The sequence below is a fragment of the Schistocerca nitens genome, chromosome 2 (genome assembly GCF_023898315.1).
Source record: "Schistocerca nitens isolate TAMUIC-IGC-003100 chromosome 2, iqSchNite1.1, whole genome shotgun sequence".
Classification (NCBI taxonomy): Eukaryota; Metazoa; Arthropoda; class Insecta; order Orthoptera; family Acrididae; genus Schistocerca; species Schistocerca nitens.
Genome location: NC_064615.1, coordinates 4,899,363 through 4,914,746, shown reverse-complemented (window position 1 = coordinate 4,914,746; position 15,384 = coordinate 4,899,363). Strand labels below are relative to the sequence as shown.

At 44.1% G+C, this 15,384-nt stretch overlaps 1 protein-coding gene across 1 annotated transcript in view; it reads left to right on the top strand.

The window, feature by feature from the left end:
• The window catches only part of LOC126235669 (ribonuclease Z, mitochondrial), a 150,472-nt gene that overhangs the window by 122,016 nt on the left and 13,072 nt on the right, over positions 1-15,384 (top strand). The window contains exon 10 of the mRNA XM_049944392.1: positions 12,330-12,553. Coding sequence (XP_049800349.1) covers positions 12,330-12,553 — 224 coding nt within the window. The remainder of the gene's footprint in view (positions 1-12,329; positions 12,554-15,384) is intronic.

Below are 15,384 nucleotides of genomic sequence, written 5' to 3'. Positions count from 1 at the left end.
ACTTCAAGAAGAATATAATAATTCCAATCCCAAAGAAAGCAGGTGTTGACAGATGTGAAAATTACCGAACTATCAGTTTAATAAGTCACAGCTGCAAAATACTAACAAGAATTCTTTACAGACGAATGGAAAAACTAATAGAAACCAACCTCGGGGAAGATCAGTTTGGATTCCGTAGAAACACTGGAACACGTGAGGCAATACTGACCTTACGACTTATCTTAGAAGAAAGATTAAGGAAAGGCAAACCTACGTTTCTAGCATTTGTAGACTTAGAGAAAGCTTTTGACAATGTTGACTGGAATACTCTCTATCAAATTCTAAAGGTGGCAGGAGTAAAATACAGGGAGCGAAAGGCTATTTACAATTTGTACAGAAACCAGATGGCAGTTATAAGAGTCGAGGGGCATGAAAGGGAAGCAGTGGTTGGGAAGGGAGTAAGACAGGGTTGTAGCCTCTCCCTGATGTTATTCAATCTGTATATTGAGCAAGCAGTAAAGGAAACAAAAGAAAAATTCGGAGTAGGTATTAAAATCCATGGAGAAGAAATAAAAACTTTGAGGTTCGCCGATGACATTGTAATTCTGTCAGAGACAGCAAAGGACTTGGAAGAGCAGTTGAATGGAATGGACAATGTCTTGAAAGGAGGATATAAGATGAACATCAACAAAAGCAAAACGAGGATAATGGAATGTAGTCGAATTAAGTCGGGTGATGCTGAGGGAATTAGATTAAGAAATGAGACACTTAAAGTAGTAAAGGAGTTTTGCTATTTGGGGAGCAAAATAACTGATGATGGTCGAAGAAGAGAGGATATAAAATGTAGACTGACAATGGCAAGGAAAGCGTTTCTGAAGAAGAGAAATTTGTTAACATCGAGTATAGATTTAAGTGTCAGGAAGTCATTTCTGAAAGTATTTGTATGGAGTGTAGCCATGTATGGAAGTGAAACATGGACGATAAATAGTTTGGACAAGAAGAGAATAGAAGCTTTCGAAATGTGGTGCTACAGAAGAATGCTGAAGATTAGCTGGGTAGATCACATAACTAATGAGGAAGTACTGAATAGGATTGGGGAGAAGAGAAGTTTGTGGCACAACTTGACCAGAAGACGGGATCGGTTGGTAGGACATGTTCTGAGGCATCAAGGGATCACCAATTTAGTATTGGAGGGCAGCGTGGAGGGTAAAAATCGTAGAGGGAGACCAAGAGATGAATACACTAAGCAGATTCAGAAGGATGTAGGTTGCAGTAGGTACTGGGAGATGAAGAAGCTTGCACGGGATAGAGTAGCATGGAGAGCTGCATCAAACCAGTCTCAGGACTGAAGACCACAACAACAACAACAACAACAACAACATACTCAAGTGAGAGACATAATTTTGAGGATCCATGCTTTCTCTAAGTGCAAAGCCCCTTATGCATGTACTGCAATTGTCACTTGGAACCAGCAACTCTGGAGTCCACATCTGTGCCTCGACATGCACGGACCACCATTGTTAGTGAATCGGAATACAGTAGCTGTGAACAATGTTGTCACATTGAATTGGCCAGTGACCTGGTGTTGTTATTTACATACAATGAGTAAAAATTGGCTGTTCTAATATGTAGTTCAGACACATCATCTCACCCTATGACCGAGCGAGGTGGCGCAGTGGTTAGCACACTGGACTCGCATTCGGGAGGACGACGGTTCAATCCCGTCTCCGGCCATCCTGATTTAGGTTTTCCATGATTTCCCTAAAATCCCTTCAGGCAAATGCCGGGATGGTTCCTTTGAAAGGGCACGGCCGATTTCCTTCCCCAATCTTCCTCACCCGAGCTTGCGCTCCGTCTCTAATGACCTCGGTGTCGACGGGACGTTAAACACTAATATCCTCCTCCTCCTCACCCTATGCAAGAGAGTAGTAGTATGTAGCTAAGAATGTGGATAGTATGAAGGTGAATAGTATCAAGAGCGAGTGAGATTTCTGTCTGTGCCTTACATTTCAGGGTTGTACATAAAACATTTGGTTATGACTTTTGTATCGGTACATGTATGGTGAATGTTGTTGTAATGTACAACAAACATTATGATAAGTGATATCTCTTGGTGTATACAATTGTTCCAGTGAAACATTAGAAGAAGAATTTCTGTCTCTTTGTCTGCCAGTTTTCCGAATGGAAAATGGACTGTTGGATCATATATTCACTTCTGTTATGAACTTGGCTTTCTACATATGTAATATATATTTTTGTCATCAGTGACCATTTGGGACTGGCCAAAGCGAGCAAATAATTTTATAGAAAAAAAAAATAGTATCATATTTACTCAACTATAAGACGAGCTTTTTTCCCCAAATTCATCATTTGAAAAGTACAGAGTCACATTAAATATGCAGATTAAACTACGACAATAACTATGATGGTGGTGGGGTAGTGGTGGTTATTATTATTATTTCTTTCCTTTCTCAGACGTTATGTCTGGTTAAAAATGGAAAGTGATGCGGACCTTGATCAAGCGTGACTTCCTTTTAACTGTACGGTATATGTTACATTGCATTTAGGAACTTTCGGGTAATTGAACATATATATATATATATATATATATATATATATATATATATATATATATATATATATATATATATATAACAGAGGGAAACATTCCACGTGGAAAAAATATATCTAAAAAGAAAGATGATGACACTTACCAAACAAAAGCGCTGGCAGGTCGATAGACACACAAACAAACACAAATATACACACAAAATTCAAGCTTTCGCAACAAACTGTTGCCTCATCAGGAAAGAGGGAAGGAGAGGGAAAGACGAAAGGATGTGGGTTTTAAGGGAGAGGGTAAGGAGTCATTCCAATCCCGGGAGCGGAAAGACTTACCTTAGGGGGAAAAAAGGACGGGTATACACTCGCACACACACACATATCCATCCACACATATACAGACACAAGCAGACACATTTAAAGACAAAGAGTTTGGGCAGAGATGTCAGTCGAGGCAGAAGTGCAGAGGCAAAGATGTTGTTGAATGACGGGTGAGGTGTGAGTGGCGGCAACTTGAAATTAGCGGAGATTGAGGCCTGGTGGATAACGGGAAGAGAGGATATATTGAAGAGCAAGTTCCCATCTCCGGAGTTCGGATAGGTTGGTGTTAGTGGGAAGTATCCAGATAACCCGGACGGTGTAACACTGTGCCAAGATGTGCTGGCCGTGCACCAAGGCATGTTTAGCCACAGGGTGATCCTCATTACCAACAAACACTGTCTGCCTGTGTCCATTCATGCGAATGGACAGTTTGTTGCTGGTCATTCCCACATAGAATGCGTCACAGTGTAGGCAGGTCAGTTGGTAGATCTCGTGGGTGCTTTCACACGTGGCTCTGCCTTTGATCGTGTACACCTTCCGGGTTACAGGACTGGAGTAGGTGGTGGTGGGAGGGTGCATGGGACAGGTTTTACACCGGGGGCGGTTACAAGGGTGGGAGCCAGAGGGTAGGGAAGGTTGTTTGGGGATTTCATAGGGATGAACTAAGAGGTTACGAAGGTTAGGTGGACGGCGGAAAGACACTCTTGGTGGAGTGGGGAGGATTTCATGAAGGATGGATCTCATTTCAGGGCAGGATTTGAGGAAGTCGTATCCCTGCTGGAGGGCCACATTCAGAATCTGATCCAGTCCCGGAAAGTATCCTGTCACAAGTGGGGCACTTTTGTGGTTCTTCTGTGGGAGGTTCTGGGTTTGAGAGGATGAGGAAGTGGTCTGGTTATTTGTTTCTCTACCAGGTCGGGAGGGTAGTTGCGGGATGCGAAAGCTGTTGTCAGGTTATTGGTGTAATGCTTCAGGGATTCCGGACTGGAGCAGATTCGTTTGCCACGAAGACCTAGGCTGTAGGGAAGGGACCGTTTGATGTGGAATGGGTGGCAGCTGTCGTAATGGAGGTACTGTTGCTTGTTGGTGGGTTTGATGTGGACGGACGTGTGAAGCTGGCCATTGGACAGGTGGAGGTCAACATCAAGGAAAGTGGCATGGGATTTGGAGTAGGACCAGGTGAATCTGATGGAACCAAAGGAGTTGAGGTTGGAGAGGAAATTCTGGAGTTCTTCACTGTGAGTCCAGATCATGAAGATGTCATCAATAAATCTGTACCAAACTTTGGGTTGGCAGGCCTGGTACCCATGGCTGTTCCCTTTAATTGTTGGTATGTCTGGCATTCAAAAGTGAAGAAGTTGTGGGTCAGGATGAAGCTGGCTAAGGTAATGAGGAAAGAGGTTTTAGGTAGGGTGGCAGGTGATCGGCGTGAAAGGAAGTGCTCCATCGCAGCGAGGCCCTGGACGTGCGGGATATTTGTGTATAAGGAAGTGGCATCAATGGATACAAGGATGGTTTCTGGGGGTAACGGATTGGCTAAGGTATCCAGGCGTTCGAGAAAGTGGTTGGTGTCTTTGATGAAGGATGGGAGACTGCACGTAATGGGTTGAAGGTTTTGATCTACGTAGGCAGAGATACGTTCTGTGGGGGCTTGGTAACCAGCTACAATGGGGCGGCCGGGATGATTGGGTTTGTGAATTTTAGGAAGAAGGTAGAAGGTAGGGGTGCGGGGTGTCGGTGGGGTCAGGAGGTTGATGGAGTCAGGTGAAAGGTTTTGTAGGTGGCCTAGGTTCTGAGGATTCCTTGAAGCTCCGCCTGGACATCAGGAATGGGATTACCTTGGCAAACTTTGTATGTGGTGTTGTCTGAAAGCTGACGCAGTCCCTCAGACACAAACTCCCGACGATCAAGTACCACGGTCGTGGAACCCTTGTCCGCCGGAAGAATGACGATGGACCGGTCAGCCTTCAGATCACGGATAGCCTGGGCTTCAGCAGTGGTGATGTTGGGAGTAGGATTAAGGTTTTTTAAGAAGGATTGAGAGGCAAAGCTGGAGGTCAGAAATTCCTGTAAGGTTTGGAGAGGGTGATTTTGAGGAAGAGGAGGTGGGTCCCGCTGTGACGGAGGACGGAACTGTTCCAGGCAGGGTTCAATTTGGATAGTGTCTTGGGGAGTTGGATCATTAGGGGTAGGATTAGGATCATTTTTCTTCGTGGCAAAGTGATACCTCCAGCAGAGAGTACGAGTGTAGGACAGTAAATCTTTGACGAGGGCTATTTGGTTGAATCTGGGAGTGGGGCTGAAGGTGAGGCCTTTGGATAGGACAGAGGTTTCGGATTGGGAGAGAGGTTTGGAGGAAAGGTTAACTACTGAATTAGGGTGTTGTGGTGCCAGATTGTGTTGATTGGAATTTTGAGGTTTTGGGGGGAGTGGAGCTGGAAGTGGGAGATTGAGTAGATGGGAGAGACTGGGTTTGTGTGCAATGAGAGGTGGTTGAGGTTTGCTGGAAAGGTTGTGAAGGGTGAGTGAGTTGCCTTTCCGGAGGTGGGAAACCAGGAGATTGGATAGTTTTTTGAGGTGAAGGGTGGCATGCTGTTCTAATTTGCAGTTGGCCTGTAGGAGGATGCTCTGAATAGCCGGTGTGGATGTGGGAGAGGAAAGATTGAGGACTTTTATTAAGGATAGGAGTTGACGGGTGTGTTCATTGGCTGAGTTGATGTGTAGGTGAAGGATTAGGTGGGTGAGGGCAATGGATTGTTCAGTTTGGAACTGGTATAGGGACTGATGGAAAGAAGGGTTGCAGCCAGAGATGGGAACTTTAAGTGTGAGGCCTTTGGTGGTTATGCCAAATGTCAGACAAGCCTGAGAAAATAAAATATGCGAGCGTAATCTGGCTAGGGTGAAGGCATGTTTGCGGAGGGAATGTAAATAAAACTTAATGGGGTCGTTGTGGGGGTGTTGTGAGGGTGACATGGTATTAGAAGGTGGAAAGTGTAACATGAGGTTGAAATGAATTTTTCCTACGTGGAATGTTTCCCTCTACTATAACCATATCACTAATTTGAACCCAACAATTACATTTGTTATTGTCGCTGTTGCATTTCGAAATCTTTCCTGTCATCTTATTTTCTCTTTATTTTCTCTTTCTGTTTTTACCAGTAGTCTCACTTTGTATTCACCTTCCCCTTTTTACCGTAATACAATTTTATCCCGCCTATATATACTCAATAATACGTAACCCACTTCCAAACCATAACCAAAAATTTTTATTTTCCGCTTTCAACACTACCGCTGCTATAAAATCCACCGTTTCTAGTTCAATAACAGCTGCTTTCACGTATTAAACAACCATTTCGACCAGTTCTAATAACTTTCACTTTATTTCCACTTCCGTTTTTCGCACATTACTGATCATTTTTAGCCGCTCCCCACAGGTTTTAACGTCATTATTACAATTGTTACCCCCATTTTCGTAATCTTTCACCACAACACCACTCCTTTAATACATTTACACGTTTTTTCGAAATTTTCCCGAATTTCTCCGTCCTTTAACGTGTTTTAGGGGCAACACAACCACCTAACCTTCATGCACATCGCTGTCTACCAACCCAAGTTCACCACAGGATCAACTTAACCAACACTTTTTCGCCTTTTTTCATACCAGATCTCCAGTTACTTTCTATTTCACCCTTCTCTCCCCATATATTTTTATCTTTCATTTCAAACTCATGTTACACTTTCCACCTTCTAATACCATGTCACCCTCACAACACCCCCACAATAACCCCATTAAGTTTTATTTACATTCCCTCCACAAACATGCGTTCACCCTAGCCAGATTACGCTCGCATATTTTATTTTTTCAGGCTTGTCTGACATTTGGCATAACCCCCAAAGGCCTCACACTTAAAGTTCCCATCTCTGGCTGCAACCCTTCTTTCCATCAGTCCCTATACCAGTTCCAAACTGAACAATCCATTGCCCTCACCCACCTAATCCTTCACCTACACATCAACTCAGCCAATGAACACACCCGTCAACTCCTATCCTTAATAAAAGTCCTCAATCTTTCCTCTCCCACATCCACACCGGCTATTCAGAGCATCCTCCTACAGGCCAACTGCAAATTAGAACAGCATGCCACCCTTCACCTCAAAAAACTATCCAATCTCCTGGTTTCCCACCTCCGGAAAGGCAACTCACTCACCCTTCACAACCTTTCCAGCAAACCTCAACCACCTCTCATTGCACACAAACCCAGTCTCTCCCATCTACTCAATCTCCCACTTCCAGCTCCACTCCCCCCAAAACCTCAAAATTCCAATCAACACAATCTGGCACCACAACACCCTAATTCAGTAGTTAACCTTTCCTCCAAACCTCTCTCCCAATCCGAAACCTCTGTCCTATCCAAAGGCCTCACCTTCAGCCCCACTCCCAGATTCAACCAAACAGCCCTCGTCAAAGATTTACTGTCCTACACTCGTACTCTCTGCTGGAGGTATCACTTTGCCACGAAGAAAAATGATCCTAATCCTACCCCTAATGATCCAACTCCCCAAGACACTATCCAAATTGAACCCTGCCTGGAACAGTTCCGTCCTCCGTCACAGCGGGACCCACCTCCTCTTCCTCAAAATCACCCTCTCCAAACCTTACAGGAATTTCTGACCTCCAGCCTTGCCTCTCAATCCTTCTTAAAAAACCTTAATCCTACTCCCAACATCACCACTGCTGAAGCCCAGGCTATCCGTGATCTGAAGGCTGACCGGTCCATCGTCATTCTTCCGGCGGACAAGGGTTCCACGACCGTGGTACTTGATCGTCGGGAGTATGTGGCTGAGGGACTGCGTCAGCTTTCAGACAACACCACATACAAAGTTTGCCAAGGTAATCCCATTCCTGATGTCCAGGCGGAGCTTCAAGGAATCCTCAGAACCTAGGCCACCTACAAAACCTTTCACCTGACTCCATCAACCTCCTGACCCCACCGACACCCCGCACCCCTACCTTCTACCTTCTTCCTAAAATTCACAAACCCAATCATCCCGGCCGCCCCATTGTAGCTGGTTACCAAGCCCCCACAGAACGTATCTCTGCCTACGTAGATCAAAACCTTCAACCCATTATGTGCAGTCTCCCATCCTTCATCAAAGACACCAACCAGTTTCTCGAACGCCTGGAATCCTTAGCCAATCTGTTACCCCCAGAAACCATTCTTGTAACCATTGATGCCACTTCCTTATACACAAATATCCCGCACGTCCAGGGCCTCGCTGTGATGGAGCACTTCCTTTCACGCCGATCACCTGCCACCCTACCTAAAACCTCTTTCCTCATTACCTTAGCCAGCTTCATCCTGACCCACAACTTCTTCACTTTTGAAGGCCAGACATACCAACAATTAAAGGGAACAGCCATGGGTACCAGGCCTGCCAACCCAAAGTTTGGTACAGATTTATTGATGACATCTTCATGATCTGGACTCACAGTGAAGAAGAACTCCAGAATTTCCTCTCCAACCTCAACTCCTTTGGTTCCATCAGATTCACCTGGTCCTACTCCAAATCCCATGCCACTTTCCTTGATGTTGACCTCCACCTGTCCAATGGCCAGCTTCACACGTCCGTCCGCATCAAACCCACCAACAAGCAACAGTACCTCCATTACGACAGCTGCTACCCATTCCACATCAAACGGTCCCTTCCCTACAGCCTAGGTCTTCGTGGCAAACGAATCTGCTCCAGTCCGGAATCCCTGAAGCATTACACCAACAACCTGTCAACAGCTTTCGCATCCCGCAACTACCCTCCCGACCTGGTAGAGAAACAAATAACCAGACCACTTCCTCATCCTCTCAAACCCAGAACCTCCCACAGAAGAACCACAAAAGTGCCCCACTTGTGACAGGATACTTTCCGGGACTGGATCAGATTCTGAATGTGGCCCTCCAGCAGGGATACGACTTCCTCAAATCCTGCCCTGAAATGAGATCCATCCTTCATGAAATCCTCCCCACTCCACCAAGAGTGTCTTTCCGCCGTCCACCTAACCTTCGTAACCTCTTAGTTCATCCCTATGAAATCCCCAAACCACCTTCCCTACCCTCTGGCTCCTACCCTTGTAACCGCCCCCGGTGTAAAACCTGTCCCATGCACCCTCCCACCACCACCTACTCCAGTCCTGTAACCTGGAAGGTGTACACGATCAAAGGCAGAGCCACGTGTGAAAGCACCCACGTGATCTACCAACTGACCTGCCTGCACTGTGACGCATTCTATGTGGGAATGACCAGCAACAAACTGTCCGTTCACATGAATGGACACAGGCAGACAGTGTTTGTTGGTAATGAGGATCACCCTGTGGCTAAACATGCCTTGGTGCACGGCCAGCACATCTTGGCACAGTGTTACACCATCCGGGTTATCTGGATACTTCCCACTAACACCAACCTATCCGAACTCCGGAGATGGGAACTTGCTCTTCAAGATATCCTCTCTTCCCGTTATCCACCAGGCCTCAATCTCCGCTAATTTCAAGTTGCCGCCACTCACACCTCACCCGTCATTCAACAACATCTTTGCCTCTGCACTTCTGCCTCGACTGACATCTCTGCCCAAACTCTTTGTCTTTAAATGTGTCTGCTTGTGTCTGTATATGTGTGGATGGATATGTGTGTGTGTGTGAGTGTATACCCGTCCTTTTTTCCCCCTAAGGTAAGTCTTTCCGCTCCCGGGATTGGAATGACTCCTTACCCTCTCCCTTAAAACCCACATCCTTTCGTCTTTCCCTCTCCTTCCCTCTTTCCTGATGAGGCAACAGTTTGTTGCGAAAGCTTGAATTTTGTGTGTATGTTTGTGTTTGTTTGTGTGTCTGTCGACCTGCCAGGACTTTCATTTGGTAAGTCACAAGGGAAACATTCCACGTGGGAAAAGCTTGAATTTTGTGTGTGTGTTTGTGTTTGTTTGTGTGTCTATCGACCTGCCAGCACTATATATACACTCCTGGAAATGGAAAAAAGAACACATTGACACCGGTGTGTCAGACCCACCATACTTGCTCCGGACACTGCGAGAGGGCTGTACAAGCAATGATCACACGCACGGCACAGCGGACACACCAGGAACCGCGGTGTTGGCCGTCGAATGGCGCTAGCTGCGCAGCATTTGTGCACCGCCGCCGTCAGTGTCAGCCAGTTTGCTGTGGCATACGGAGCTCCATCGCAGTCTTTAACACTGGTAGCATGCCGCGACAGCGTGGACGTGAACCGTATGTGCAGTTGACGGACTTTGAGCGAGGGCGTATAGTGGGCATGCGGGAGGCCGGGTGGACGTACCGCTGAATTGCTCAACACGTGGGGCGTGAGGTCTCCACAGTACATCGATGTTGTCGCCAGTGGTCGGCGGAAGGTGCACGTGCCCGTCGACCTGGGACCGGACCGCAGCGATGCACGGATGCACGCCAAGACCGTAGGATCCTACGCAGTGCCGTAGGGGACCGCACCGCCACTTCCCAGCAAATTAGGGACACTGTTGCTCCTGGGGTATCGGCGAGGACCATTCGCAACCGTCTCCATGAAGCTGGGCTACGGTCCCGCACACCGTTAGGCCGTCTTCCGCTCACGCCCCAACATCGTGCAGCCCGCCTCCAGTGGTGTCGCGACAGGCGTGAATGGAGGGACGAATGGAGACGTGTCGTCTTCAGCGATGAGAGTCGCTTCTGCCTTGGTGCCAATGATGGTCGTATGCGTGTTTGGCGCCGTGCAGGTGAGCGCCACAATCAGGACTGCATACGACCGAGGCACACAGGGCCAACACCCGGCATCATGGTGTGGGGAGCGATCTCCTACACTGGCCGTACACCACTGGTGATCGTCGAGGGGACACTGAATAGTGCACGGTACATCCAAACCGTCATCGAACCCATCGTTCTACCATTCCTAGACCGGCAAGGGAACTTGCTGTTCCAACAGGACAATGCACGTCCGCATGTATCCCGTGCCACCCAACGTGCTCTAGAAGGTGTAAGTCAACTACCCTGGCCAGCAAGATCTCCGGATCTGTCCCCCATTGAGCATGTTTGGGACTGGATGAAGCGTTGTCTCACGCGGTCTGCACGTCCAGCACGAACGCTGGTCCAACTGAGGCGCCAGGTGGAAATGGCATGGCAAGCCGTTCCACAGGACTACATCCAGCATCTCTACGACCGTCTCCATGGGAGAATAGCAGCCTGCACTGCTGCGAAAGGTGGATATACACTGTACTAGTGCCGACGTTGTGCATGCTCTGTTGCCTGTGTCTATGTGCCTGTGGTTCTGTCAGTGTGATCATGTGATGTATCTGACCCCAGGAATGTGTCAATAAAGTTTCCCCTTCCTGGGACAATGAATTCACGGTGTTCTTATTTCAATTTCCAGGAGTGTACCTCTCACACACATGACTGCCAGCTCTGGCAGCTCGGACCGGTGTTCCAGTCTGAGCTGCCATGGATGGTAGTCGTGTGGGTGTGATGTCTGCCTGCTTGTGTGTGTGTTTCTTTTCTGAAGAAGGCTTTGGCCAAAAGCTAAATGTGTAACGGTCTTTTAACTGTGCCTGTCTGCAGCTCAATGTGTCATCTTCACAGTGAGTAACAATCTGTCTTTTTCCTTATATTGTTGATATTCCAGCATGGACGTTTCATTGTTTGATCAGCATTTATAGGTAATCATATAGAATGACGTAATTGTAACAAAACATATTCCAATATAACATAGGCATGTACAAGTATTACTCCAACTAAAACTTGTACATGCCTAAGTTATATTGGAATCCGTGTTGCTATAATTATGAGACTTTTGACTACCTGTAACACACTGATGATAGCTGCACTGCTAGTGGAAATCTAGATCTCCAGTAAAAAAAGACAGCTGATATTATGGCCAATGCTAAACTTCTTTCTGTCCTGGATTACATCAGGGTCATGGGGCAGAATCATTCCCGTGGAATTGAACATAGTGGTGGTGATGTGATGTGATTATTATTATTATTATTATTATTATTATTACTGTCATTAAAATGACTGACTGTGGTAGTAAGCAATAAAGGAAGTGAAGATAAAAATTTATGCAAGTAATTTCTTTTTATGTACTTTATTTCTGCTTGTACTAGAAAAATGTAGAAAATTAATAGATTGCATAAGTTTGGCATAGGTATAATTTTAACTTTTTAGGTGGATACTTTATATCTATAAAACACATTGTAGTTTTGATTAGTCATAATATGTTAAGAATAAAATTTTTTTGAGGAACTACTTTAAAAAAGGGGATCATCATTACAATCAGATCATCTTATAGTCAGATAAATAAGTTAATATACACAATTTCTTTTTTATTCAACATTTACAATGTAGTTTAATATATGGATTCCTAAGCTTACATATTAAAAATGCAACTACTGTGATGATTGAAAAAAATATTATGCTGTCCATAGGTCAGAACAGTGATCTTCTGATCCATGAAGCTACCATGGAAGATGAGCTAGTCTCTGAGGCACGCTTAAAGATGCACTCTACAACTTCAGAAGCAATAGAAACTGGTCAGAAAATGGGTGCAAAATTCACTATTTTGACCCATTTCAGCCAGAGATATGCAAAATTACCACGTTTTAACAACAATTTTACATCTAATGTGGGCATCGCTTTTGACAACATGCAGGTGTGTAATTTGTTGTACATACATGTATAAGACACAGAACAGCTGCTTATACAGGATGTGCAAAAAGTCTCTCCACAGTGGCGTGTGATTGTTAGCCGTGCGTGCCGTATGATTGTTCACCTGCCTGGGTTACTTCCCTTCAGGTGGACTCTCCCAACATTCCACTGTTTAGGTTATCTTAGCCAGCGTCAGTAGCATCACTGGTGTGTGTTGCTACGTGTTGACATGAACCTTTAAGTTTAGTTCCTTTGTTTCGTTTTTGTCACTGTTAAAATGCTAACTATTGAAGAATGTGTGTTTTTAACCAAACAAGTGTTCAAAGCTGGCAGTAAATACACAGTTTGAGTACGTCAAACATTTAATTTAGTTTTCCCAGAGACAACACTCCCTTATCGTGATACTGTGTGAGATTTGATTAACAGATTTCAAAGTACAGGTTCAGTGACAGATGCACTGAGAAGTGGTCATCCTAGCCTTTTGTCTGAGGACAAATTACTCGATATTTCCGATAAAATGCCCATGAGTCCAAACAAGTCAGTAAGAAAACTCGCCCAGGAAATTGATGTTAGTGTCGGAACAGCCCACACAGCTGTAAGGAAAAAATTAGAACTTTTCCCATACAAAGAGACAGTCATTCAAGAACTGAAAAATACTGATCATGCCAAGAGACTGCATTATTGTCAATGGTTCAAAAATTTCGTTCAACAAAATTGAAGGGATATTCTTAATGAAACATTTTTCACTGATGAGGCATGGTTTCATTTATCCGGGTATGTGAACTCTCATATGTGGAGTACTGTAAATCCATTGTGTATTCATGAGGAACCACTTCATTCTGTGAAAATAGGAGTTTGGATTGCAATTTCTAGATGTTGGATTGTGGGTCCCATATTTTTCAACGAAACAATAAACGCCCAGCTATATTGCAGTGATATTCTGTACCCATTCATAGGAAACTTGTGTTAAGTGAAATAAATACTGAACAGTTATTTTCAACAAGATGGTACAACCGCGCATACAACTCGTATTTTAATGTCACTGCTTGCTGATGTTTTTGGTGATCGCATAATTTCACAGGGACTTTGGCCTCCACGATCGCCTGACCTAACACCACCTGACTTTCTCTTCTGGGGTGCAGCAAAAGCAACTGTCTATAAAAAGCATCCAAAATGCATCGATGAATTGAAAACTGCAATATCCACTTTCACTGCTTCTGTTACAGAAGAAACCTTACAGCTTGTGTTTGGAACATGATTAGACGAATTGAATTGTGCAATCAACAACTGGGGGAACATTGTCAACATTTAATGTGAAAATTTGTAAGTAAAAATGAATATCCAATAAATTAGTAACTTTTATTTCACTGAGTTTCATGTCGGTATATTCACTGTGGCAAACGGCACACACGGCTAACAATCATACGGCACTGCGGAGACCTTTTGAACACCTCGTATATCCCTTGTACAATGTTTTTCATTTTTATTGGACATTAAGATACATGTTGTTCCTCCATATGAAGTCTTCAGTCTTTGCATTTATTTTCATTTCTTCCAGTTTATTTTGGTAATGTAGCTTCATTCAGTTACCAGAATGAATCCTTCCCCCCCCCCCCCCCCCCACTTCCTTATGACTGTTTGGAAATGGCTATCTGTGCTGCTATTTTGTAAAGACATTTTCTTTATCTATACTTTTGTCTTTCCTTAGTATTATTTTATCTCCATGATCTAGAATAGTCTTTTCTTCCCAAGTAATCATATAGAACACTGGGGTGCTGCACATAGCTATTTTTAGGTACTGCTGCCATTCACTGGAGGTGTTTTATGATTTTATAGTGTGTCCTTTTCCAAATTAACAATCTTGCAAGCCATTTGGTAAAGTGCCACAGACACCGTTTGTTACCATCTTTTTGTAATTAAATTTTGTTTGTTTTTTGTGTAGCTTTTCTTCGCCAGAATACTTTTTTTCAGCAGTTAAAGTATCTTGAATGCCTTATCAAAGTGCAACTCTTTATAATGTGTTCACACTGTGAATAATTATTTCAAATGTCACTACAGGAGATCTTACTGTATAGTTTGACACCAGTTTGGGAGCTAAAACATTGCTTTGAAGTATTATGCAATTCCTCCAATTATCTTTGTGTTTAACTTCACATTGATAAATACACATAATTTCTTATTGAAATTACATAGTAACCAACGACTTTCTCCGATTTCCGCCATCTGTGAGTCATGTGAAGTAACACAGATCTGTACCCTTGTGCAACGAGCTTTAGATTAGATTAGATTAGTACTTGTTCCATAGATCATGAATATGACACTTCGCAATGATGTGGAACGTGTCAGGTAAATAAAAGGTGTCTATACAAGATATTACATTACACAAAATATTACGTGAAACTTCATATTTTTAATTTTTTGTGGGGGTTGGGGAAAGTACCCACTTACTATATCCAAAAATTCATCTAATGAGTAGGAGGAGTTGCCATTAAGAAATTCTTTTAATTTTCTTTTAAATGCTATATGGCTATCTGTCAGATTTTTGATGCTATTGGGTAAGTGACCAAAGACTGTTGTAGCAGCATAAATTACCCCCATCTGAGCCAAAGCTAGATTTAACCTTGAGTTGTGAAGATCATCCTTTCTCCTAGTGTTGTAGCCATGTACACTGCTATTACTTTTGAATTTGTTTGGATTGTTAATAACAAATATCATAAGTGAATATATATATTGTGAGGCTACAGTGAAGATCTCTAGCTCTTTAAATAAGTGTCTGCAGGATGATCTTGGATTAGCTCCAGCAATTATTTTGATTACACGCTTTGGTGTAATGAA